Below are 27,092 nucleotides of genomic sequence, written 5' to 3' on the forward strand. Positions count from 1 at the left end.
TTGCCAAGTCCGAAGAGGTTGACTTATAGCTACTTTGCAGATGGGCCAGGTGGGGGAGGCCAGGGAGAGCTCTCAGAACACTTGGAGTGAGGTGACCTAGATTTCAGAGCCATTTCTTGCTTTGTGGTCTCCCTGTAAAATTGTTTCCAGGCCTCTCCGGTGGGGCAGCATCCCCACTGAGACACTCCCCTGGGCCTTTTCTCTCACAGCGATATTCCGTCCACTTGCCCACAAGGCCCAGATGTCACGTGTCCCATCTCAGCTCCAGGTCTGTAAAGAAATCCTCAGTAGGAGTTAATGCCAGATAACAGCTTGATGCACTACCCTCCGAAGGGGTGTCGCCTAGGAGGGCTCATCACCGGTCTCCAGGAATTCTCCAGTGAGGAAACTTCGGATGGGTAGACTTAGGGGAGGGGGATGCAGAGCGTCTTATAAGCCACTGGGGGGGAACTGTTCCCTTTGAACAGGCATCACTTGCAAGGCCCCCCCCTACACTGGTGACCTGGAGAGCGTCTCTTTAACTGAGTAACTCCGTCATTTCCTCACTCTACCTCCAGGACCAGCTTCCTTGTCCTGTCAACGTGGGCTCGAGAGGCAGCTGTCCCACACAAGTGATTCAACTCGCATTGGTGACTTGTTTCTTGGGCCCCTTGGCTGAGTAAGGAAGGCAGCTGTGGGCAGCCCTCTGCTGCTCCCCCCTCTCCAGCTGCTCTGTCACCTCACCATCGGGCCTGGCTTCTCCAAGGCTTGGCCTTCTGACAGAGCCATGCGTGTTCACTTAGCAGCCGACACTTGCCACTCATCATCCCTGTAAGTCCCAGGGTCTCTGCAATTCTCCGGGGGAGGAGGGGGGCAGTGGCTTTTTGTTCTGTGAGTGAATGAGTTAATATTAAATGAAATGATATGTAAATAGAAGCAATTTTTAATGGCAAGGCTACATAGATTCCCTTAATTTATTATCATAAAGAAGTTAGGAATATCCATTGGTTCTTTGGCCAAATTAATAAAAATGTAGCAAATGAAAGAAATGATAATTCTCTCCATCCTGATCTGTTTGAAGTAGCGTGTTTGGTTTGGCGCTTTCCATTTCTTCCATTTTAATCAAGAATATGTCAGAAGGATGAGTAGCCAGAGACAGACAACCTTCTATTACAAAGCAGGATGTTGTATCTTCATCTGGCATCGACTGGCTTTAATTTAACCTTGGCCTTTGGAAACGCAGGGCAAAAGGAAATATAACCCAGCACGGGGAAATGCTTTTGCTAAACCGGGAGACTCTGCACCTGAATCCAGCTCAGTACTCTGGAGTCACCCAACTGCCTTCTGCTGGCGTCTGGAAGAAGAAACAAGTTACTTTAAGTGGACCAGGTGGGGAAGCATTAACCGTACAAAGAGAGTGCGTGAGCTCCCTCGATCGCCCTGAACCAGTTCCCCCTGCCATTCAGACAGAATTGATGCAGTTAAGCCCAAATTTCCTGGCAAGCCTGAGGGCAGCTTTTTCCAAAAGCATCTCAGACCGCGAAGGCACATGTCTAATCACGAAAGCAAACCTCTGGACACAGGCTCTCTGTTTCCAGCTGGTTGTGTATGTTTCCTTCACACTTGAACAAAACGTGCCAAGGTGTGACATTTACGAACCCTACCAACTGGGGGCTGCGCACACAGACCCAGTTGCCTGCGGGGTGGGAAAGAGATGAATGGGGGCTGTCCTGCCTGAGGAGGAGGACGGCTTCCCCTCTGGCATGCCTGCAGCCTTATTTATTACACACCAAAGTATAAAACCTCCCAGCCGGCTGCAGCTCGCATCTCCAGCCCTGGCATCTGCCCGAGAAGCCCTGCCGTCTTCTCCCGGAGGCTCTGGGGCTCTGTTGAGAATCATGCTCGGGAGGCAGCTCGTCTGTTGGCACCTGCTGGCTTTGCTTTTCCTCCCATTTTGCCTCTGTCAAGATGAATACATGGAGGTGAGCGGAAGAGCTAATAAAGTGGTGGCGAGAATAGTGCAAAGCCACCAGCAGACTGGCCGTAGCGGCTCCAGGAGGGAGAAAGTGAGAGAGCGGAGCCATCCTAAAACTGGGACTGTGGATAATAACACTTCTGCAGACCTAAAATCCCTGAGACCAGATGAGCTACCGCACCCCGAGGTAGATGACCTAGCCCAGATCACCCCATTCTGGGGCCAGGTACTCGGAATTCTCTTCTAAGGATTACTGGGAAAGCTTAACGAGTTTTGTTGTTCTTTTTTCAGCTATGATTCTTAGGATCAATGCTTTCGAGAACTCTGCTCTGCTGCTTGTCCGTGTCTTTCTGGGTTGCTCTGGGGGACTGGGGCGGGGGTGGGGGGACTACTGATCTCTGTTAGAAAATCAGCAGAGCTGAAAGGAGAACAGAGCAGCCAGCTCCCTGCTGTGCTATGACTTGATTGCTTTCTTGCTCTCTTGGTGTGGAAAGAAGTGCTGACCTATGCAGATAGACGGATCCTGGAGACAATCATTTGCAGATCCTAAAACAGTTGGATTTTCTTAATCCTTCCCAGCAGGGAGAAGCTGCCCTTTGAGTTTTTCACTTTGATGTGTCAGTTTACTGTGACATTTCATGCCAGCCTTGTTCATTTGATTTACAGTGTCTAGGTTGCTAAGCCTCTATGTTCAGTCTGCGAACCATAGAGTTAGAACAAAAAAGATTGCATATGTGTTAAAAGCAAAACTTCATTGTGTGATTTAAAGCCTGATAATCACTGAGGGCTTGATTTATTTCCCTGGGTGTGAACTCAGCACCCAAGGAAACATCTGTAACTCTTCTCGGGGATTATTGGAGTGAGGTCAGGTTTCAGTGTAGTAATTGGTGAAACTCAATTTAATTTAAAACATTAAGAACCGGACAAAATGGATTTTGACTTACCTTCTCAGCATCTTGCATGCTGAAATCAGAGGAGGGGAAAGAAGAGTTACCTTGAATTATAGGAGCTTTGAACAAAGAGGTTTTACAACCAGAATCAACTGTGTCTTTGCATTAAATAGGCCCTGGAAAGGTTCATGCAGTTGAAATCTAAGCCTGTCCTCTCACAGACTGAAAAGTTTGGGTTGAGACTGGCGATCAGCTGGAGATCTGGATCTGACCTGGGATTTCTAACTCAGCTGCATGGTGCAGTCGCCCAGACTGTTCTGTGAGTCTGTGTCAAGAAAAAATTGTTCCTTGGAGCGCCTGAGTGTTTCAGTGAGTTCACCATCTGCCTTGGGGTCAGGTCATGATCCCAGGGTCCTGGGATGGAGCCCCATGTCACATCATGCTCTCTGCTCAGCGGGGAACCTGCTTCTCCTTCAGTCTGCTACCCTCCCTCCCGCTTGTGCTTGCTCTCTCTCTCTCTCTCTGTCAAATAAATAAATAAAATCTTTTTAAAAAAAATTGTTTCCTTAAGGAGCCACAGAAGAAATGATAACCTCCAAATACAATCTTATTTTTCGAAGAACACTTTTAGAGATTGTCGTTTCATCTGACAATCTTTTTTTTTTTTTTTTAAGATTTATTTATTTATTTTAGAGAGAGAGAGAGAGAGAGAGTGCAGGGGGCAGGGGCAGAGGGAGAGCAAGTCTTACGCAGACTCCGGTGCTGAGCGTGGAGTGGAACGTGGGGCTCGATCTCACAACCCTGAAACCACAACGTGGACTGAAACCAAGAGTCGGTCGCTTAACCAAGTACACCTCCCAGGCCCCCGCACTTTTTTTTTTTTTTTTTAAGTAATCTCTACATCCACCGTGGGGCTCGAACTCACAAACCCCAAGATCAGGCGTCACAGGCTGTACTGACAGAGCCAGCCAGGCGCCCCTCATCTGAGAATCTTTTGACTGGAGGGTGACTCATGCTACTTTGTATTTTTTTAGTGGTGAAGACATTCTCATTTCCGTCCAAGCTTTGACTTGGACTTTCCATTTCAGTGGGTGGGATCTTTGTGGGGCCCTTCCTGGCCCTCGCAGTGTGAGCTTCCAGACGCAGCAGAAGACAGATGCAGGCTGTCCTTTGTTGTCATTTCGTGGCAACCAACACCCAGCAGGCCACTGGAATCCAAATTGCATTTCTACTTCGCCCTACCTTCCAGTCGTAGGCAGCCAGCCTGCTGGAGTCCGATGAGGCGGGCAGCAAGTCACTCCCTGGCTTTCTTTTTTCCCAAGGGGCTCAGGGTGGGGGTGGGGCTTTCAAACCCTCCTGGGCTCCTGAAGTATTTTCAGACAAACCCCCAACAGGAGATACTGAGGCGATTCAGAATCATTGATATTCCGGCGCGCTTCCCTAAAACTCATCTGCCGATGGGTATGGAGACTCACTGCATTGAGGGTTTTCCTGTGTCCCCTTCTTCCCTACCTTCCCCACCTCTCTTTTAATTCTTCTTTTTCCTCATTCATTGTTTCATCTATGATTTCCTGTGCTTCACTATGTGCCAATTTCTCTCATGGGGATAAAGAAGCCCAAGCCTGTCTCCGGACAGTTCTGAAGGGCTCTCGTGGGGATCAATGAATAGATAATTGAATACCGTGTGATAAAATCTCGGCACAAAAGGCAGTTGGGGAGAAAGTGCCAGAGTGGTGGCGGCTGCTGCATTGGATCTGAAAGGTGAGACAAAAAGGATGGTTATCCATGTAAGAAATAAAATCTAAAAATATGTGGGACAGCAGAAATGAGGGAGCCTGGGAGGGATGGGCGCAGCTGGAGCCCCTGAGCTGTGCAGGGAAAACACAGGATGATCTCAGCGCCAGCCTGAAAGATTCTGTGGGCCAGTTAAGGAGCTTGGACCTCAGTTTGCCAGCCAAAGCTGTGTCTGTTTGTTCACAACAGGGCAGTGAGATGGTCTGGTGTGTGTTCTAGAAAGAGGACTCTGGCCATGGGGTTCGTGGTGGGCAGAGTGTGCCGAGATTGGGGGAGAGCAGACCTGGGCTCTCTTTTCCAGGCAGTTTCTTCCTTTATGAATCTCTTCTCCTCCTCCTGGACTCCCTTCTCCCCTTCTTCCCACTCCCCTTCTCCTTTCTCTTTCCTCTTTCTTTGGCTAAAAAAGGAGCTGTGGGCCCTCTTTCTGAGAAGTCACTCACTAATAGCAGAGCTCAAATCTGAGTGGCTGCCCCATCACCTCCATCCACAAAATGGATGGGACTTGTCTTGGAGACACTCCGCTCCTCCCATGCTGCTCATTCTCCTGTCTGTGGCTTTCAAATTTGATCTGATGATGAGAAAAGGATTGATAAACTTAAGAGGGTGTATGTAGTGACTCCCTAGCACGTAATTGTCCCTTACCTAGGTGATGCCTGTGAATTAACACATCTTGTCCAATTTGTTCTCAGAGTCCCTTACAAGGCTCACAAGCATTATTCCACTTGACCGTAGTGTGAAGGACCAGGCCAGAGGAACATGTGAAATGTTGTAGGAGGGCTCTCAGGACATGACCAGCTCGGAGCAACTAGGAGACTCTCCCTGCTGGGGTGGCAGCTCTCTGCTTTGGAAGCGCTCCCAGGTGGCTTGGGCACATACCCCGGTCTTAGCTCTGGTACCAAGCAGCCCTCTCTCCTGGAGCTGACCTCTCACACTCAGACACTAGACTTCACAAATAAAATCTTTCTAAACCATTATTTGAGGTTTAGAAAAGACCTTAGTATCTTTGCTTTCTCTTGGAGCTGGAAAGAAATTTCCCAACCATTTTACCCAGTGCCCTAATTTAGTAGACAAGAAAAACGATGCCTGGGGGGAACGTGCCATCGCTAAAACCACACAGAACTGAGAAGGGAGCTCTGGTCCAGGACAGACATGTTCCTAAAATTCTTAGCATCCCAGGAACTCAATTCTGTTCTTTAATCGCTCCCTCTTCAGAATTTTCCCTCCTTCTCCCCCAAAGCCCTTTATTGGCAGCCTTGGATTTCTTGGAACTTAAAAAACTGTATTTCACATTAGCAAAATCATACCAGGAAATTATGACGTACGCACTTCTCAGATTGCACTCTTGGATTAGAAGGTGGGGCGGTGCTGTGGCGTCTGACTTTCCAAGTGTCTGAAGTCACTTATCTCAGACCACTTGCTTTAGCTGATTTTCTTCTCCTCCACCAGTTTTACCCAAGGTTTTTACAGTATCTGTCCAGTGTGGGACCTGGTGGGCAGAAGACTAGACAGGCTTTAGCTCCACTCTGTGGCCCCTGTTCACTTGAGACTCGGACTCCGAGCTGTTGAAAGAAAATGCTCGGACTACAGATATCCGCTTTGCCCCTGAAGAGTGTGGTGGAGGCCTTTAGGGAAAAGGCATGAGGGAGTGAGGAAAACGTCCAGGCCCATTTTTGATTAAAAAAAGAAAAAAAAAGTGAAGTCTAAATGTGCAGCAGTGGAAACCTTGACCCTCTTTTCTGCTTGGATTTCTAGCAATAGAGAAAACTTGAATTTCAAATTCTTCCTTCCTTTCTCCCTCCCCCATCCCGCCCTCTTTTTCTACTTCTCTTTCTTTGGAATCCTTTAGAAACAATATGCTGTTTTCAAAGGACCACTGAATTATAACTCAGGTCTAGGAAGTTTCCATAAGTTAATGATATAGTAAGAGGCGCGTTACCAGTTTAGTGCCGCTCTAAATTTAATCAGCGAATCTGGCTCCTCCGCTCGAGCTGGAGCTCCTCAACAGTCAGCACACAGTTTAGAAATTTTTCTTTAAATAAATAAGCAAGTCTGCTCTGTGTCATATTTGAATACACTTAGTACCCGTTAAGTACTCCGATCCCAGGACCTTGAGATCATGACCTGAGCCAAAGGCAGACGCTCAACTGACTGAGCCACCCAAGGGCCCCATGGATGTAGAAATTCTTAATAACTGTATTGGAAGTTGATCATTCTTACCATTTGAGGGTCACCTACTCAAAGGAGCAACAGGAGAGGCGCCTGGCAGCTGGGAAAGAGAGGGCTGCCTCCAAGTCCGCCTCTGAAGGGGTTTCCTCCTTGGCCATCACCGTCACCAGTAGCCTCAGGACAGCACTTCCCAGAAATACTGCCCCACCCCCTGCCAGCACCACGCTCCTTGCAAAGAGCATGCCCTTCTTTGGACCCTCTGGCTTCCTTATCCTCTTGGTCATCTGCTCTCTTTAGCTAGCATGCCATTCAAGCCCTCACCCCACACCAGCTTTTCTGATGCTGTCGTGGGTTGTCTGGAGTTAAACTTACCCAAAAGACAAGACCAAGGGAAATTCACAAGTCCTCCTGACTCCCCAGTACCATTGTCTGAAGTTTCTCTCTGTCTCTTTTTAAAGTCTCCACAAACCGGAGGACTGCCCCCAGACTGCAGCAAGTGTTGCCATGGAGAATACAGCTTCCGAGGCTACCAAGGCCCTCCAGGGCCCCCCGGCCCCCCTGGCATTCCAGGTAAGGATGAGAGAGATACTCTGTTGCCAGTCTAATTGTGCACCGAGCCAAACTAGGAATGAGGGCGAATCAAGATAATTTGGGTTCACTTGTGTGTGATCCAAAGGGTATGCGTGGGCAATCCGGAAGAGAGTTCGGGAGGGGACTGGGTCTACAGAGCCAGTGAGGTGGAACGGTATACCATAAACTCTATAGTGTTTTTAATTAGCCCTCTTGCAGAATCCCACAGGCGTTAGGCATCCTGGGGCACCAAGTCTCCGGCAGTGGGGGGCTGGGGGTCTTCACCAGCATGGGGTACAGAATCATGGGATCCTATTGGACATACTCTTGTTTGGGCATTTCTGCCACGATGTGCTTCATGCAACACCCTCTAACTTTCAGGGAACTTATGAAGTGAAGGTGGCGAGGAGAGGAGTGCCTACTGGGCTTTCTAGAGCCCTCTCCATAGTGCCATTCACTGAACTACACAGCCTTCTGTTTGATTCTGTGTCTAGTTGAGTTTTTCTTCCCTTAGTCTCAGGGTCTGTCCATGGTCAGCTATCTCTTGGTTGACGTTCATGCCTCTCTTGGGCTCACGGGAACATTTTTGGGCTCCAGCACCACATGGCGGCCTGGAAAACGCTGTCGGTCTCCTTTCAACCGCCTACCCTACTGAGTGTGCCCCAGGCATGGGAGGTTCTGAGAGCTGGCTCGTGTCTGGCATCAGCCAAGGAAAGGGTAGCTCAGATTCTCTCTGTCTCAGGACTCCCAAATCCACCTGAGGGTAGTTGCTTTCCTCTTCCCTGGGTCAATTCCTGGGGTAGGACTTTTTCTCAGGGTTTGACAGAAGTCCACTTGCTTTTCTCTCACTTACCCTTAGTGATGTTAACATTTATCAAAGGAGTTTTAATTTTTTAAAAAATATTTTATTTATTTATTTGAGAGGAAGAGAGATGGGGAGAGAAGGAGCACGAGCAGGGGGGAGAGGGAGAAGCAGACTCCCCACTAAGCAGGGAGCCAGACATGGGGCTCGATCCAAGGACCCTGAGATCATGACCTGAGCCGAAGGCAGACACTTAACTGACTGAGCCACCCAGGTTCCCCCAGTTTTAATTTTTTAATTTACTTTTGAGTGGCTTCTCTTATGCAACCAAATTTAAAATGAGAAAACATTCTGTTAGACTTTAAACCGTAAATACTGTCTTAGAGTCTATGTCATTGAATGTCAAGGGCAGCTGCCAGCAGGTGCATGGACTGGGGGTAAAGAATACTCAGCCTCTTACAATCTGAGGTCTAAACTCTCCTGAAGGTACAGAACAAACTGGCCTTGGCTAAATGTTTCCCAATCCAAATGGCCTTATTTTGGTCCACTGACTTGTAAACACAGTCAAAGTTCATTTATCTGGAGGGTTTGCAAGCCTGGTATAATACCTGACCAAAGATAGCATGCAAAATAAACAGGGAGAGGGTGCAAATTCAACAAATATAAAATAAAGGAAGAGTTGTAGAAATTGTCTCTTAGTGGCAAAGTGAAGAGTTCAAATCATTATCCAAGTCTGGCTTTCAAAATTACTGTTACAATTTGTATCAGTGATTTTACATCTCCCTCAGTGATAAAAGTGGTGCATGCCCTGTATAGAAATTTCAAAGAGACAAAAAAGTACATAGCATGACACAAAAGCTAGTCATGTTTCATCCATTCAGAAAAAAAACACTGGAAATGTTTTTATGTAATATATAAATACTATTTACACATAATATTGCACTGTCTCTACTGATTCATAACTTTTTTATCTAAAAGTATCGTGAACATTATTAAATGTTATTAAATATTTTTCTTTAGCATTCTTTTTCTCTGACGATATAACATTATTTACTGGGATGTACCATTTTTTTATTTGGCTCTTTCAGTATTAGTGGACACTTAGTTTGTTTCTAATCTCTGCTGTTATAAATGGTACTTTGATCATCAGTCCTCAAAATTTTTCACCCAACTCTTGCTTTATAGGAAAGATAGGCTTTGGAGACTTGGGTAGCTAAGGCTGTCTTCAGTGTCCTGTGTTAGAGATCCCATTTGGCGATGGCCCCTTGGCTGTGTTCTGGACTGTTTCAAATGGTCTTCTTGTGCAATTGAGAGCGAACATTTTTGAAGAAAGGGTCTGCCTTTGAATCACAATAGATGGTCAGTGTGAGTGATGGGGGCTTTCTCCTATGATGCCTTCTGCTTGTAATTTAAGGAAATCATGGGAACAATGGCAATAATGGAGCCACTGGCCATGAAGGGGCCAAAGGTGAGAAAGGAGACAAAGGTGACCTGGGGCCACGAGGCGAACGAGGGCAGCATGGCCCCAAGGGAGAAAAGGGCTACCCAGGGATTCCGCCAGAACTGCAGGTAAGTCACCTTGGGAAGATCTCCATGGGACTTCTAAACTGCCCAGACCCTCACAGTGCAGGAGACAGAAGGCCCAAGTGCCTCTTCATGCCCTCATTGATGGCTGCTGGCCCACTTGCCCACATGCCCACATGTCCACATACCCACATGCCTACATGCCCGAGGCTGGCTTTGCTCACCCCCGCTGCAGGGCGTTCGCAGGCAGCCTGTGCTGTTCAATGAGCCTTTTGAAATCATTCTTAGGAAGTTGAAATTCAACTCCCTTCTTTGACCAAATATACAGCAGCCCTGCATATCAGCTAATGTCCCATTTTCCAAATCGGAAGAGATGTTAAATAAAAAGGTTTTGGCAACTCAAATATATAAATTTTAGATGTATAAATGGAGTGTGTCTACTTAGAATATTTTATTTATTCATTTTGTTACATTTATGAATTTAAATCACATATACGGATATTAATATATAAGTATTATTCTCTATCAACTCTCGATCTTATGGCACAGTTTTTGTTTAAACTTTTCTCATCAGCATCTTCTTTATTGCTAGAGACATTTTATTTTTTGACTCATCCATCCTAGTTTAGGTTAGACTAGATTATATTTATTTCAGCTTAACGTGTTTTGAATCTATTTATGAGGCTATAATTGAATATTTTATCCTAAGTTTACGTACTCATTTGTCTCTCATTTATTTCTCTTTTAAGTGATGTTCAAAATTCTTGTTGCCAATATCATCTAACACTCGCAAATACAAGGTTAGGTCACCAAGAAAATTACTAAGTTTTGGTTATTTCTTTATTTTCTGGCCGATATTTTTAAAATTGATTTTTCCAAGGGATTCCTCGTGACATTGAAAGCTAGCATTTATTATAAAGGTTGTTTTGGGCTGGTATGAAACAGTAACTGTGGCTAAAATAAAATACAGATCTTCCTTAACTTAGGATGGGGTTACGTCCCGATAAACCCATTCTAAGTTGAAATATGGTAAGTCAAAAATGCATTTAGTATACCTATCCTATGGAAAATCATAGCTTAGCTTAGCCTACCTTAAACGTGCTTGGAACATTAGCCTACAGTTGGGCAAAATCATCTAACACAAAGCCTATTTTGTAATAAAGTGTTGACTATTTCATGGAATTTATTGAATACTGTACCCAAAGTGAAAAACAGAACAGTGTGTGGGTAGAGAATGGTTGTTAAGTGTATCATCGGTTGTTGACCCTCTTGACGGTGTGGCTGACTGGGAACTGTGGCTCCCTGCCCCCGCCCAGCATCACAAGAGAGGATCTGTTGCGTATTGGTAGCCCAGGAAAAGATCCAAATTCAATATCTGAAGTATGGTTTCTACTGAATGCAGATCGCTATGGCAGCATCTAAAGCTGAAATATTATTAAGTTGAACCATCGACAGCTGGGGGCCGTGTGTCATTGGGAGACTATACCATAGCATGACAGACTTGTAAAGAACCAGAATACAGAGACTCTTGTCTAAAAGATCAACTGGGGTAAAACTTTGCCTTTTATTTGGGCATATCTGGTGGTCGTTTGACCTTGGAGACATTCCATCATTTTTCTGGGCCTCGAGTTTTTTAAGCTATAACCTGAGAGGTCTTGTGTATTTCTCTCACTGCTTTTGAGGTTTTGTCACTTGTAAATGAATGCTATTTAATAAATTTAGCAACCTGGGGTCAATGGGCGGCAAAAATTCACAAAGAAAAGAAGACAGATGCTGCTTGGCCAGATTAAAGGTGTCTAAGGGAGATTATGAAATTGCTCTATCAATTATTTTACTCTAAAGCCACAATCTAATAATTTGGGAGAACTACATCCACAGGTTTTAAAAGAGACATTACAGAGGAGGGATGATTGGCCTCAGGCAACCTGTAAAGAAGGGTGACTTCCAGGCCCCTTCATTTCCATTTCTAAAATCCCTCCTCTGCTGTCACCCCTCTTCTTTCCCCTTCCTTCTGAGTCCACAGCCCTCATGCTGTCTTTCTGACTGTCCAAATCCTTTCATTGTTGATTCTCCTAAGCCTGCTTTCCCCTGAGTCTTCCAAACTTCAAACACTTCCCTCTCTCTCAGCTTTCACCGCCTCACTTAAAACTCCCATTCACTGAAGACAGGTAATCCCAGCAAGCTAAAGAATTTATTGACCTAACTCACACTCAGTTACAAGGACTCGTGTGGATGGGGGATTGTTTCAAATGCGACTGTCTGATAGCGGTACAATTTCAGTGTGGGGGTTTTTCCCACACCACCAAACATTAGTCCCACACCAGCTAAGTGTCCTTATGATTCAACTCAGTTCTGACACTGCTTACCTGGAGATCGTGTCAGATTACAAGCTTAAAGGCTCAGCCCTGCAAGACCACCACCCCGAACTTCAGACTCTAAGCCCAGATTGTCATCTGTGCCTCTGACATTCTGACAATGAGCAGAGGCTAAGAACATTCCTGGGGTTCAAGTAATGTGCTAACCTGAACTCCGAGAAACAAGTTAGTTACTCAGTCGCTGGTTTGTTGTAAAAGGGCATAATTCAGAAACAGCCAGATGGAGGAGACGCATAGGGGAAGGTTTGAAGAAAGGGGTGCAGAGCTTCCATGCCCTCTCGGAGACAGAGTGCCACTCGCCTGCACTTCCCATGTGCACCAACCTAGAAGCTCTCCGAATCCCTTCCTTTTAAGTTTTTATGGAGACTTCATTGCATGAGCATGGTTGATTAAATCACAGGCCATTATAACTCAACCTCCAGCCGCTCTGCCCTTCCTGGATGTGGGGTGGGGCTGAAAGTTCCAACCCTCTAATCACAGGGTTGGCTCCAATGGCAACTAGCCCCCATCTTTAGGTTACCTAGGGGCTTTCCAAAAGTCACCTCATTAACATAACAAAAGACTCCTTGATCTCTCTATACACTTAAGATATTCCAATGGTTTTAGGACCTCTGTGCCAAAAGCTGGGACAAAGACTAAATGTATACTTATTATAAATCATAATATCACAGTTCTTTCGGAGAAAAAATAACACAGAGGGAACAAAATTAAAAGGTTATTTGGCTGCAGGCCTTCTCAGCTCCTTTAATACGCTAATGTGCCTTTAATAGCTACAAGTAGATTTCATCCAAATTTTCCCATATTAGAATTTTAATATTTCAAAAAACATTTTGAAGCCTAATGCACCTTGAAAGTCAAGTTCAGAATTGTTGCTATATACTATCATTTTATTGGCTTCATAGCATAAAATGTTAGAAATTACCATGATTTATTTAATTTTTTTCTGTTTATTTCCAATCTACTGTTACAAATAATGTTGAACTAAACTTACTTTTGTAAAAACCTCATTTTTAAAAGTTAAATTTCCTATTAACTAACTTTCCTTAGATTGCATTCATGGCTTCTCTGGCAACCCACTTCAGCAATCAGAATAGCGGGATTATCTTCAGCAGTGTGGAGACCAACATCGGAAACTTCTTTGATGTCATGACGGGTAGATTCGGGGCCCCAGTATCAGGTGAGATGTAAAAATAAATGAATGACTGAATTAATCGACTAGCAATCTAGAAGGAAGGACAGAAGGAAGGTAGGAAAGAGGTGAGAAAGTGAGGGAGGAAGGAAAAGATGAAGGAAGAGGAAAAAAAAGGAAGATGCTGAAAGAGTTGAGAATTCTTTCTGATTCCAGTTACAACAGTCAGCTCATATATAGATTTCTGTTGGATTTCGAAGTAAATGAATTAGAATTTTAAAAGATGAATAATACACTTTTATTTTTTTTAAAAGATTTTATTTATTTATGTGAGAGAGAATGACAGAGAGAAAGAGAGAGAGCAGGGGGAGTGGTATGCAGAGGGAGAGGGAGAAGCAGGCTCCCGGCCAAGGAGGGAGCCCAACACGGGGCTTGATCCCAGCACTCTTGGCATCATGACCCCAGCCAAAGACAGATGCTTAAGGGACTGAGCCACCCAGGTGCCCAAGATGAATACACTTTTAAAAATAATAACCGTGGTTACTAAGATTTTGAACTGAAGAGAATAATCTCCAAGAGGGCATAGTTACCTATGACTTTAAAACTTCTTAGCTCGTAATTCTCACAGTTTAAATGTGTCATAACAGTGTCCTCCTCTTGCCACCACCCTGAAGAGGACCTGATCCTTTGAATAGATTTTTTATTTGAATTTTTAAAATTTCTTGAGCACTTCTGCATTCAATTTCCTGTTGCTGCTCTAATGAATTCCCACAAACTAAGGGGCTTAAAATGACACACAATTATTCTCTTGAAATTCTGGAGGTCAGAAGTCCAAAATCAGTCTGACAGGGCTGAAGTCAAGGTATAGACAATGCTGGTTCCTCTGAAAGCTTGAGGGGCTTGCCTCCTGCAACTTTGAGAGGCTGTCGACATTCCCTCTCCATCAGCCACGTCATGTCAGTCTGTGCTTCAATGGTCACGTCACCTCCTGGCAGATTCTGACCTCCTTGGCTCTCAAGGATAGTGTGATTACCTTGGGCCCTCCTGGGTAATCAGGAATAATCTCCCCATCTCAAGATCCTGAATTTAATCAGACCTGCAAAGTCCCTTTTTGCCATATAAGGTACCATTCGCAGCTCCTGGGGACTTTAGGACTGCGGCCGATTTGGGAATTATCATTCAGCCCCTACAACTTCCTTACTTTCAGCCACCACAAGCTTATTGTTCTGGGTAGACTTTTCCTGTTGTCCTTTGAATATGTGGATGTAAGCCTTCTTTTTGCCCTGAAAAGTTTCTTTGAATTATATTTTAAAATAGAAATTTAAACACTGTTTTTCCTTCTCATTGCTCTACTACGGTGGGGTGGCATTGAGAGCAGTCCGACTTGTGTTAGGAAATCAGGCAATACATACGTGGGCACGTTGTCTATGGGATATTTTTGAACTATAATAAGACCAATGAAAAGGTCACTAGATTTCGGTTGTCATCATAGTGCAGCAATTCTAAACAAATGTCAATGATAAAATACTCCTCCCCTTTGGGGCTGCCCACTCACAAACATCCCTCCCCCCCCCAAACCTTAGGACACTACTGGTTAACTTATGAAGGACTTCAATTACGTTTTGTTGGTTTTGTGTTTAATTTTTCTTTGTCTGTCTTCTACATCTATTATTTTCTCGAATCTCTTGCCGTTTTTTTATTTCCATTTCATGTTGTTTGCTTTCTCTATCACTATTCTACGTGTCCTTCATTGCATATGCTGAGGATGAATTCTCCTTTTTGCTTCTTCCAATTTCTTCTGTCTTATTTCTGTGATGCTTTCTTAACTTTTTCTATGTCTCACGTTAGTCATTAGTCCCAGTTTTTGGTTCCTTCTCTTGTCTGGACATTTCTGCTGTTTAATAATGTTCTTTCATAGAGGGATTTGATTCATTAACATATTTTAAACTCAGGATGGAATTATTTGGTTACAGTTTTCATCTACTACCTGACAACATTTCTTCTCGGTGAGTATTCTTCCTCTATTGGTAGTTTCTGTTCTTTTCTACTTTCTCAAATTAACTGGTGGTTGGATGAGTTGGCTTTCCCTAGACCAGCTACAGGCAGTAGTTTCAGGAAGGGGAGGGACTTCAGCACTTCAGCATACTTCTGGGCTCCGTACCTCCGTGACTACCTCTCCTGCTACCAGGGGACTCATTCTGGTCTTTGCAGTGTGGCCCTTCTGTGTGTTTTCTCTGTGTGGCCACACTTCCTCCAACTCCCTCCCCAGACTGGGGAGACTTCTGAGACCAGCCTGGCACTTGTAGTTCTCTTGCCTTTAGGAGCCCTGTTTTTGCTGGTAGTTTCGGAAATCTGCCACTTCAAGACCACTCACCTCACTTTTTGTGCTTTATCTAGCAACCTTCCCCCAAAACATCACTTAGGCTTCATCTCATCCCTGCTCATAAGTGCTTCTTTTCAGCATGTTTGACCCTTCTCCATCAGGGAGTGTCTTTTTTCCGGTACTGTGAGATCTGCCGCTGATTGGCCTCCTCAAAACTCCCTGCCCCGCCCCCATGTTGCCTCCATGGGACTGCCTGCTGTCTGTTGCATTTGACAGACTTACAAGTATTTTAAGTTTATTGGCTTTTTTCAGTCTCCTAGTTTTATGAAAAATGAATTCTTTCTGGTGTTTGTTTTCAATGCTCCTTATTTCCCTGTGTGGTATATAGAAGGAAAAGAAGAAAGTTTTGATGGACGCAGTCACCATGTTAAATTTGACACAAGTGCTTTTAACGCCTTGATTTAGTTTCCCACCCAGCTAAACTCAGAAATAAATGGACATATGAAGTGATAGAAGTTATCTTTCATCATGCTTCAACCAGTTTTTAACCTTCTTATGTGATTTTTTGCTCTGAAGGTTTACAATTTTCTTGTAACTATTTTCTTACACATATCTGGGCTGCAGTTTACATAAGCACCTAGAGATGCCTGGTGATTCCGTTGCTTTCAAGGGCTTTATAATCGAAGCTCAAAGATTTAGTAGTTTTTTAGAACTCTCTTGGGTCATCATTTGGTAATAACCATCATTTGCCTCCCACTTTAAACTTCGACCAATAGATGACAATTTTTTTTTTTTAAATAATGCCTGTGTTGTGTGGCTTTTTTTTTTTTGTAAAGATTTTTATTTTATTTATTTATCTGACAGAGATAGAGACAGCCAGCGAGAGGGGGAACACAAGCAGGGGGAGTGGGAGAGGAAGAAGCAGGCTCATAGCAGAGGAGCCTGATGTGGGGCTCGATCCCATAACGCCGGGATCACGCCCTGAGCCGAAGGTAGACACTTAACCGCTGTGCCACCCAGGCGCCCCAATAGATGACAAATTGAGCATTTTCTACTTTTTGACTTTGGGAGTGATGAGCCAGCAAAGGCTGGTTTTTACAGTTACAGTAACACAAAGACCTGAAAACCATAGCACAAGTGTGTTGCCTCTGCTTTCGGTCTCTGCCCTTGCAGAAGAAAGCCATAGGTGCATAAGATAAATATTCACTTTTATATTTCTACCTCTAGGCATTTCCTTTATTCCCTATCTGGTTTCTTAGTCTGCTCTAACATGCTTCTGCAATCTATTCTGAATAGCAGCCATCATTGTTTCAAGAAAACTAATATCTTTTCCTGTCATTTTCATTCCAGCTTTATCTTCTTGAAGCATTGAAAACTGTCATGAGCGTGTATATGTGTGTGCATGTCTAATATGTTTTGTAAAATGTAAAAATCTAAACACACAAACTACTTTCTTCAGTCCTCTAATTTTGATCTGCTTTTACTTTTCAGCTGTGAACCAATCTCTAAGCATATGAATGGGTACGACTGATTTTTACACCAGGTCCTTAATCCCAGCATATTGAACGTACAATAAATAAAGCATAATCACACTTCTTTGCTTGGTTCAACTTGACTCAGAAGCAGGTGGTCAACATGGTATCCTTACAGCTTCTCTCTTACTTGATTGCACCTTTGAAAAAGAGCATAGAACTGTGTCGTGCTTTTTTTTTTTTTTAAGACGTTTCTGGGTTTTTCCCTTACATTGAAAACCTAAGGCCCAAGTTAATGGTATTAGGAGGTAGGTCTTTGGGGGTGATTGCCTTATGATGGCAGAATTCTCATACATGGCATTAATGCCCTCATGAAAGAGGCCCCACAGAGTCCCTTAACCCCTTCTGCCATGTGAGGATACAATCAGAAGTCTGGGACCTGCAGGAAGACTCACCTGACGGTGCTGGCACCCTGGTCGCAGCCTCTGGAGCTGCAAAGAATAAATTGCCGTTTTTTCTAAGCTACTCATTCTGTGGCATTTTGTTATACCAGCTCAAATGGACAAGGTCACAGTTAAAAATGTAGCATGGAAATCCGTAAGAGCTTGATGATGTATATTCATTCATCTTCCCCAATGCACTCTCAAATCCCACGTCATTTGGAGTTGGGAAGATTTGCCTTCTGCACATCTCTCTGTTAGTGGACTCATTTCAATCTTTTAGAGTGTATCAGGTCGTATTAAGTTCCTTTCTGTTAGGTGGCCTAGCGTCTTACAAGAAAACTCACATCTTTTAAAATACGTTGATCCTTTAAAAATGAGAAGGACCGCTATTTTTAGTAGCAAGGTCATGCTGCTGAGTCATAGTTGAGTCTTTCTCTTTATTGTACATAATTTCACTACTTACAATGAATAACACGGTAAATTACTAAAACTAATTCTTCAGAACTGATAACCATTTATGTGCTAAAATGCTTCTGATCTCGGGCTGAGTGTACGCATCCATTGTAATGCTACACATGGCTCCCTTTCTTAGGCCGTGGAGGCCGTGTGTTCACCCACGCAGCGCTCTATACCTTGGCCAATATGAGTCCTGCGGCAGGTGCTCGTGCTCGTTCATTGATACCTAGGAATAGCGTGCACCTCACCGTAAGCACTTCTTAGGGGGAAATGGTACACACGCTGAGAAAGTCTCAAAAAAAATTAGTTTGAAGGCAAGAGCAGAGAAAGAAACACTCATACGAAGGCCTCTTGGAGCCCACATACCATATAGAATATAAACAAAAAATGTGAAGTCCTACAGTCTATCTCCCTGTCCTTGGTGTCTACTATGCTAACATAAATGGGGGTAAATACCCGCCCTTTCCAGGTGTGTACTTCTTCACGTTCAGCATGATGAAGCACGAGGATGTCGAAGAGGTGTATGTGTACCTCATGCACAACGGCAACACCGTCTTCAGCATGTACAGGTGGGTGCTCTTCTCCATCGCAGGCTTACTCGGACCACGGCCAATGCCAGGGACTGTGCAAGAGCCAACAGCTCCTGACTCGCCATCACTGAGAGCTCTCGTGTATCAACATACGGCCAGATTAGAATTACTATTTAGGAAGAAAGAAATCTGATGAACTTGAGAATAAGCGGGTTGATAGGAGGCCTTGAGCTAATTACTAGCAACACTCCCCATAACTAATCATTTGTATCCTTTTTTTTTGGTATCCTTTTTTTAAAAACGATTTTATTTAGTTATTTGAGAGAGAGAGAGATTGAGAACAAGCAGGGGGAGTGCCAGGCACAGGGAGAGGGAGAAGCAGGCTTCCTGCCTCTCGGGGAGCCCCATGCAGGGCTGGATCCCAGGACCTCACGATCATGACCCCAGCCCAAGGCAGACGCTCAACCAACTGAGACCCCCAGGCACCCCCATTTGAATTCTTTTCTTAACTCATATAATTTCTTTTCTTCTTTCTCGGCCTTTGCTTCTATTTTCCTACTCTCCCACCCCCTTTGCCAGAGTTTAGCCCTGTTGATGGTCTTCTCTACTGTCTTCCTCAGCAGGCAGGTAGAGAGTTAAGTGTAGGCCCCTGTATTTAGGCTGTGCTGCTGCTCTGATATTCATCCTAGCAACCTGGCCCTAGAGTTTCTTGTACAAAAATTATTTCAGGGCATCTGAGTGGCTCAGTTGGTTGAGTGACCAGCTCTTGTTTTGGGCTCAGCTCATATTGCATGGAGTCTGCTTGGAGGATTCTCTCCTTCAGCCCCTCCCCCCACTCGCTCTTATGTGCGCGCAGGCGTGCACCCTCTCTCTCTCTCTCAAATAAATAAATAAATAAATCTTTAAAAAATTATCTTAAAAAGAAATATTACAACTTGTTCTGACGTAAGCTTAGGATGTGGGAAAGAGGCAGAGAGCCAACATCTTTCCCATAAATAAATGGGTGGTGAGTTATCTATGAAAAACTCTGTGGTTGCTGTCTTATCCCTGTCATTTTTGATGACTTGGGAGGATTGCCATTTCTTCTGGAGGCTGGCCTCCAGTGGGGGGATGCATTTGAAAAAGTCAAAAGAGAAAAAGACAAGTCGGTGAAATTGCTGCAAAAAAAGAGATGCAAGGAACACCTGGGTGGCTCGGTTGGTTGAGTGGCTGCCTTTGACTCAGGTCATGATTTCGGGGTCCTGGGATCAAGCCCCGCATCTGGCTCCCTGCTTGGTGGGGAGTGTGCTTCTCCCTCTCCGTCTGCTTCTCAGACCCACTCCTTGGGCTCTCTCTCAAATAAATAAATAAATAAATAAATAAATAAATAAATAAATAAAAACAAATAAATTAAGTCTTAAAAGAGAGAGAGAGAGACTCAATATGGCAGCTCAAACACTACAGAGCTCTATGTTGCTTGATCAGGATGGGGAAGGACAAGGCAGAAAGAGGGTAGAGGAGGGATTGGGTGGAGGTAGGTTGGAAGGGAGGTGCTCCATCTGGGTTTTGAGAGATGTAGACTGGTGAAAGCGGTTCTGCCACTTGTAAAACTGACTTGCAAATTCTCCCTGGTCATTGTCATTGCCGTAGTCAGAAGGAGAAAAGAGCAGCAGGCTTGTGAGAATTTTTATGCATCATACGTTCTATTCAGAGAACACAGTTACATTGGTCCGCAGCCCTAACTCCCCTCAACCAATGCAAGGGCACGAGGAAATGCGGGCCTGCTCCTGTGGAAGCAGGAGACGGAGTCTGGTGAACAGCCAGGCTTCTCTGCTCCTCTGGCTACCAAGTATCTGTTGAATTCTTCTTCCTACATTTACAATGTGCATTGGCCCATCTCCACCCTCCTGGAAGACAGCGTGAACTGTAGTTCATGCAGCCAGCTCAGAGCCCCAAGTCCTAAGAGTGAGCAATCCTTTTTATCAGGTCAACCTCTCAGCTGTTTTTCTCTTTGCAAAGCCCCTGACTCTGTCCTCTGGGAGGACTTTCCCTGTGTATTTGTCTCCGTCTAAAAGGTGAGGAGGTTTTCCCTGGGGTCTTTCACACCCACTTCCTGCCGGTGCAAATTTGAGGGCTAAGAGTGTTTAGTCAAACAGCCCCAGGTCCTTTGTAAGCCGGGGTGGGTGTCTGGGTAATACCAGTTCCTCAGAACGTAGCAGCCTTTTGTTCCTTGTGCAACCAGTCAGTTATACTGGTTAGCAAGCCACAGCCAACATTCTTTCCTTGACAGATAGTTTTTCAGCCTGCTCTTTCCTTGATTCCTTGTCTTCATGCCCTTCATGGGGTAACTAGTCGTAGTCACCCCAAGGCCTTCTAAAACTATAGATTTAGGTAAAATGGCAATATTTTTAATCCATATGTCACAGGCTGTGTCTATTAGATTGAATGAGAAGTCTTAATAGGACAACATCAACTTTATCTCTGCTGTCTCTGGTTTGAAAGCACTTGGCTTTTCCAACCCTGTTAGACCTCAACTTTCTAGACTCCCTTTCTGCTTCCTGTGCTTCAGACATGTCAGTTTTTGTCTGAACTCATCTTTTGCAGAAACATCTTACTAAAAGCAGTATTTTGGCTTTTCCGGTCACTTCCTTTCTTAGTGTATAGGCTTGGTAGACATAAGGTCTGCTTTCTACGTTATCAGATATTTTCCTAACTGTTTTGCCACAGCACAACACAGATCTCCAGATTTCAAGCCCATAATATTTGTCTTCTCAGTGCTCTCTGCCTGATACTTATTTCACCCATCCCCCTGCCCCTCTTCGGCAACCATCAGTTCCAATGAGCCAATGCAACATATTTCAGTTTGGGTTATAGCAGAACCCTCCTTCGGTACCAAATTTTAAATAAGTTGGGGTAGACTAAACTGCTATAACATTAATCTACTGGCTTAAACATGATAGAAATTCCTTTTCTTCTCATGAAACAGTCCAAAGTGGTTGTTCCAGGTTGGGGCAAGTGAGAGAGAGCTTCCTGCTACATAGTCTTCAATAACTCAGGCTGCAACACTTGGCTTCCAAGGTTATTCTGGTCATTGTCATTACCATTCCACGTGGTGATAACGAGGAAGAAGCAAGCAGAGGTGTTTGGGAGAGTTGTGTTGTCCAATCCTCTAAGTGGTACATGTCATTTCTGCTCACATGCCATTTAGAGAACTTAGTCATAGGACTTTAAGTGCGTGAGAGCCTGGAGGAGAAGGGGAGGACATATTTTGGTGAAGAGGTGACTTTCCATTGCGAAGACTAAGGAGTTGGTGCCTTCTTTTCTTTACAGCTACGAAACAAAAGGGAAGTCAGATACATCCAGCAACCATGCAGTACTGAAGCTGGCTAAAGGGGATGAGGTTTGGCTGAGAATGGGCAATGGCGCTCTTCATGGAGACCACCAGCGCTTTTCTACCTTTGCAGGCTTCCTGCTCTTTGAAACCAAGTAAATATATGAATAGACCAGCTCTACTTTTGGGAAGACTTATGGCTGAGCTGGGATTGTTTGATCTGAGGGACATTAGAGTTGAGGGTTCTACTCAGGAGCTCAGAAGAAGAATCCACGAAACGGTCTTCTCAAGTAAGCTTGACTAATATACTTGGCACGTTTACTCTTCCCCAGGCACCTAAAAAAGAATTCCCTTCTTGATAAAGGTTGGAAATAATTGTTTCCATCAAAGAAGTCATTTGCAAAGAATTTGGCTGCTCTGTTTTTAATTTAATAGCAACTTTCAGGAATTCCTGAGGTTTGGGGTTCATCATTCTTTATAACATTGCAGACACCAGGGTGCAGTGGTTATGATGGGGCCAGGCAGGAGCAAAGAAGGCACTTGCCAGGCAGGACCCAGTTACCAGAAACATTTGTGAAGCCTAGACTGGGAAGTAACACTTTGATCCAGTGGGTCAATATTTATGAATAAATATAGATATTTTTAGTAATTCCAGATAGCTTTTAGACAAGAAAGGTATTCACAATGCCCATAAATAATGGAATCCTCTTTTTTTTTTTTTAATAAGAGTACTGCTGTAATTAAATCTTGACTTGTAATGGCTTATATTTTTGGATATAGAATTTTCTCATGGTCCAAAATTGGGTTTATCAGATCTAACTTATTATATTGACCCTTTCCCATTGTGTTTCTTGGATCACAACAAATCTTTGTTGACCCTGGCCTGCAGAGCCAGCCGAGGCGAGGTTACATCCATATATATGGAGGGTGACCTTCTCTCTCAATTTAGAAATTCCCGAATAAACTTTACACTCACTGACATGTCATTTGAAGGAGCTGTAAATTCAGTTATATACAAACTAATGGATACAAAATATAAGGGTATTCCATTTAGAAGATGTAAAATAAAATTTCTTAACCTTTTTAAAAATAAAAAATTATATGACTTTTTTGATTACCGTATTTAGACAATACCTACAATGGAGCTGTGCTCCTTTACTTTGGCCTGTCCCTCCCCAAAAGGGACAAATTCAGAAAATAGTACCCAGAATTTGTTTATTTTAAGTGAAGAAAACATAATTGGGATATGTGTTTACTCTGATGTCGAACCATAATTAAAATGTACTAGAGAGATACCTGTCTGACACATATCATTTAATGAATTCCCTTAAAAGCAATTAGCTCTTCATTTATTTTCTGTTACAATTCGAATTTCCACAAAGGCTTTTAAACTATGGGTTTAATTGTATTGATTACCCCTTAGAGCTAGAAACAGAAAGAATTAATTAGGGCTGCCTTATTAGCTAACTTAATGTGCTCTATGCTCGGTTCTGTCTTTGACCCTTTCTTTCGATCTATAAATATTTTTAAACTCTTCTTGACCAACATAAGCAATGCTATTTTAAAATGAATGAATATCAGCCAAAGTGGGCTTGACTGGTTGATAATGTTTTTGTGATTTTGTGTATGTTCCCCACCGCCCCTGGGGCTGCGTGGTCATGGGTGTTGAGGTTTACTATTTCCAAACATTGTAAATATTTTGTAAAAGTGTATTGCCAGTAGACATTTGAATGTTGTATGTTGCCCAAAGGCAGTCCGTGTCTAAAGAACATACGCTATTAATAAAGTGCCTTAGAAGAAGATATTGGCTCAGCATTAGATAAAACTGAAGTGAGAAAAATGTAAAAGCATTGTATGGAAATAAACATACTTTTGTTAAATGTATTGTTTTATAATGTTCTTAATAAAGTTGAATAGTCATACATTGTAAGTCACTATGGTTTGTTAACACAAAGTTAAAATATTTTCATGCACATGGTGTAAACGTCTTTACATTGATGATGTGGGCACAGAGCGTGGTCATTTGTCTACAAAATACTCCACTTTTCAGTTATCCCATTGTTATGACTTCAACCCTCTGCAACTTTAAGATATTGATGTTTGGAGGAGGTCCTTTAATGTAATCTGAATATCTCTAACGGAATAGGATTTTCATCACGTATATGAGGTCTTTCTATGTTGATGTAAATTCTAGTTTTCTTCGTAGTGGAGACACCCAGTTTGGTTGCAAGCAGGTGGAAAGGACTTTAGGCTTGCAAATAAGTCCCAGGTGTAAAAAAGAGTGATTAGTAAGGAAGGTGGGGGAAGGTCAAGATTGATTGTTTCACAATTTTACCCATGACCAGAATTGTATCTGGAAGATTAATTTTACAAGTTTTCATAAAATTGAGGATCTAAAAAGGAGATAGTAGGTAGGTATCATTTAAGCAACCAACTTTTGAAAAAAATCCCCTTTACCTATTTCACCCATCCCCCTGCCCCTCTTTGGCAACCATCAGTTCTCTGTATTTGTCTCTTCATTTTTTTCTGTTTGTTTGTTCATTTGTTTTGTTTTCAAAATTCTATGTATGAGTGAAATCATATGGTATTTGTCTTTATCTGTCTGAATCATTTCACTTAGTATAATACCTTCTAGGTCCATCATGTTGTCCCAAATGGCAAAATTTCACCCTCTTTTAGGGCTGAGTAATATTCCATTATATATATATATATATGGCATGTCTTCTTTAGCTGTTCATCTATCCGTGGACACTTGGGTTGCTTCCATATCTTGGCTATTGTAAGTAATGCTACAATAAACATAGGGGTGAATATATCTTTTCAAAATAGAGTTTTCGTTTTTGTTTTTGGTAAATATCCAGTAGTAGAATTATTGGATAATATGGTAATTCTATTTTTAATTTTTTGAGGAGCTATTATACTGTTTTTCTCACTGGCTGCACCAATACAAAGTCCCACCAACTGTTACAAGGATTCCTTTTTCTTCACATACTTGCCAACACTTGTTATTGCTTGTCTCTTTAATTCCAGCAATTCTGACAGGTATAAGGTGATACCTCATTGTAGTTTTGATTTGCATTTCCCCCAACAATTAGTGATGTTGAACATTGTTCATGTGTCTGTTGGCCATCTGTATGTCTTCTTGGAAAAGATGCCTATTCAGATCCTCTGCCCCCCTGCCTTTTTAAAAGATTTTATTTATTTATTTGAGAAATAGAGAAAGAGAGAGAAAGCATGAGTGGGGAGAGAAGCAGAGACAGAGAATCTCAAGCAGACTCTGCACTGAGCACAGTGCCCAACGCAAGGCTTGACATGGGGCTTGACCCCATTACCCATTAGGTCATGACCTAAGCCAAAACCAAGAGTTGGATGCTCAACCCACTAAGCCACCCAGGCACCCCCCTCTACCTATTTTTAGTTGGGTTATTTGGGGTTTTTTTTGGTGTTCAGTTGTGTAAGTTCTTCATTTATTTTGGATATTAACCCCTTATTGGAGATAGCATTTGCAAACATCTCCCATTCCGTAGGTTGCCTTTTTAGTTTGGTTTTCTTCACTGTGCAAAAATAGTGACATTTTAAAAGACATACATTCTTTCACTAGCTATTTGGTTATTCTGAAATAGTATTTATATGGAAGACAAGATAGATGCTTGATTTTTTTCACTTTTATTTATCAATTTTTAGAATAATGAGTTGGTGCCCTAGAAATCTTCAAAGGTGATTAATAAGTTCTCTTAAAAAGCATTATTATTAACATGATTTTTCATATATTTAATGTGTTTCAATACACCAGAGTCATTATCATAATTTAATGGCTCCATCTTAATGGTCAGTGGGAGGCCCTTCAAATAAGTACCTCTATTCTTTTGACCCAGAATCAGTCTGGTGTGAATCTCTCAGCAGGGCAGAGGTGAGTGGAAACTAGATTTATAGCCCAACCAGTCTTTAATGTTTTGACCTTGGATGGGGGTCCAGCCTGAATTCAGCAACATCAGACAATTATGTAAGCTACCTGATATCCTTCCAATGAATTCTGTTGTATTTAAGCCAAGAATCTGATTGATCTAAGAGAAAGGGGTAGAAATAGAGAGACAAGTTAGGCTAAGATGGAGTACAAAAGCAAGTTCAGAAGAGTGACTGCAATGTAACATCATTTATGTAAATTAAAACTAAAAATACGACACATATAAACAAAATATGTTACATAAATAGTATAGCTACAGCATCAATAGATATAATAGACTGTGACCATATATCAAAATCATGGGAGTGCTTGTGTCTTGATTGGTGGAGTGAGCAGGAGCAAAGAAATGTAACCCTGGGTAGGAAGGGAGGGTAAAGGAGACTTTAGCTATGGAAGGTGTTAAAAGCAGCTGGCCTGTGATCTCTTTACTCCCTTTAGTACAGGGATGCCTTTGGGGTAAAGAAAAAGGCAGGTGACTCTCCTTGTCAATTGTACCTATTTACCTTGCATAAACAGATGAATGATATTTGCTAGAAGGAAGAGAATTTATCTATTTAATGCATTTAGTAGATAGCCCTGGCCATAGGATTACTTATGCTAAATAAACCCAGAATCTAGGAAGCATGGTTCCAGAGCTAAGTAACTCTCTGGGATGTAAAATGAAGTCTGTTAGGTACCTGTGAACCTCATTAGAGACCTAAACTATAGTCATGGGTCAGAGGGTATGTTAGTTTGCTAGGGCTATACCAAAATATCAGAACTCCCCACCCCCAACCCTCTTAACAGTTGTATTAGTCTGCTCAGGCTGCCATAATCAGGTATCACAGGCTGGGCAGCTGAAATAACAGAAAGCCATTTTCTCACAGTTCTAGAAGCTAAAAGTACAAGATCAAGGTATCTGCAAGTTTGGTTTCTTCTGAGGCCTTTCTCCTTGGCTGGCAGATAGCCACCTTCTGCTGTGTCCGTATATGGCCATCCCTCAGTCCTTGCTTTCTGTGTCCTAATCTTTTCTTGTAAAGACACCAGTCATATGAATTAAGGCCTACCTGTATGACTTCATTTGACCTTAGTTACCTCTTTATAAGCCCTATCTCCAAATACAGTCACATTCTGAGGTACTGGGGTTAGGGCTTCAATACATGAATTTTGAAGGGACATAATTCAGCCTGTAACAGAGGGTGTATGTAAGAAGGTGTATGTAAGAGGGTGTATGTAATTCAGCCTGTAACAGACGGTGTATGTAAGAAGGAAGGTCTAGGTGAGATTTTCCAGACCTCTGATTTGGCTGAGCCTTTCCAAGACCTGTATCTTTGAACTTATTAGTAAAACTTGATGCAGGGTAATATCTCTGATTCATGTGAGTCTGATCCTGGTTGTTAGCCTAAGCTAT

At 43.1% G+C, this 27,092-nt stretch overlaps 1 protein-coding gene across 6 annotated transcripts; it reads left to right on the plus strand.

Moving 5' to 3' along the window:
• Positions 1-1,679: 1,679 nt before the first annotated feature.
• Positions 1,680-23,660, plus strand: C1QTNF3 (C1q and TNF related 3). Of its 6 annotated transcripts, none has more exons than XM_087867947.1 (7): positions 1,683-2,141; positions 7,263-7,374; positions 9,591-9,745; positions 13,123-13,252; positions 15,178-15,210; positions 18,368-18,467; positions 21,738-23,660. In XM_087867947.1, exons 1-7 carry the CDS (start codon positions 1,698-1,700, stop codon positions 21,895-21,897), a joined length of 1,134 nt encoding a protein of 377 aa, XP_087724073.1. In that variant the 5' UTR covers positions 1,683-1,697; the 3' UTR covers positions 21,898-23,660. The 6 variants fall into 6 exon arrangements, with proteins under 6 accessions (XP_045643166.2, XP_087724073.1, XP_087724072.1 ...); XM_087867946.1 differs by having other exon boundaries at positions 1,685-2,180; XM_087867948.1 differs by having other exon boundaries at positions 1,693-1,961.
• Positions 23,661-27,092: the final 3,432 nt, after the last annotated feature.

The sequence above is a fragment of the Ursus americanus genome, chromosome 15, assembly GCF_024610735.1.
Source record: "Ursus americanus isolate L20-20 chromosome 15, mUrsAme1.1.p, whole genome shotgun sequence".
Taxonomy (NCBI): Eukaryota; Metazoa; Chordata; class Mammalia; order Carnivora; family Ursidae; genus Ursus; species Ursus americanus.

Excerpts from the sequence above, each read along its gene's own strand:
- C1QTNF3 (XM_087867946.1), top strand. The coding sequence starts at position 1,698 with ATGGGGGCTGTCCTGCCTGAGGAGGAGGACGGCTTCCCCTCTGGCATG. Across the intron at positions 7,375-9,590 it reads CGGCCCCCCTGGCATTCCAG|GAAATCATGGGAACAATGGC; the intron begins GTAAGGATGAGA and ends TTGTAATTTAAG. Across the intron at positions 9,746-13,122 it reads GGATTCCGCCAGAACTGCAG|ATTGCATTCATGGCTTCTCT; the intron begins GTAAGTCACCTT and ends AACTTTCCTTAG.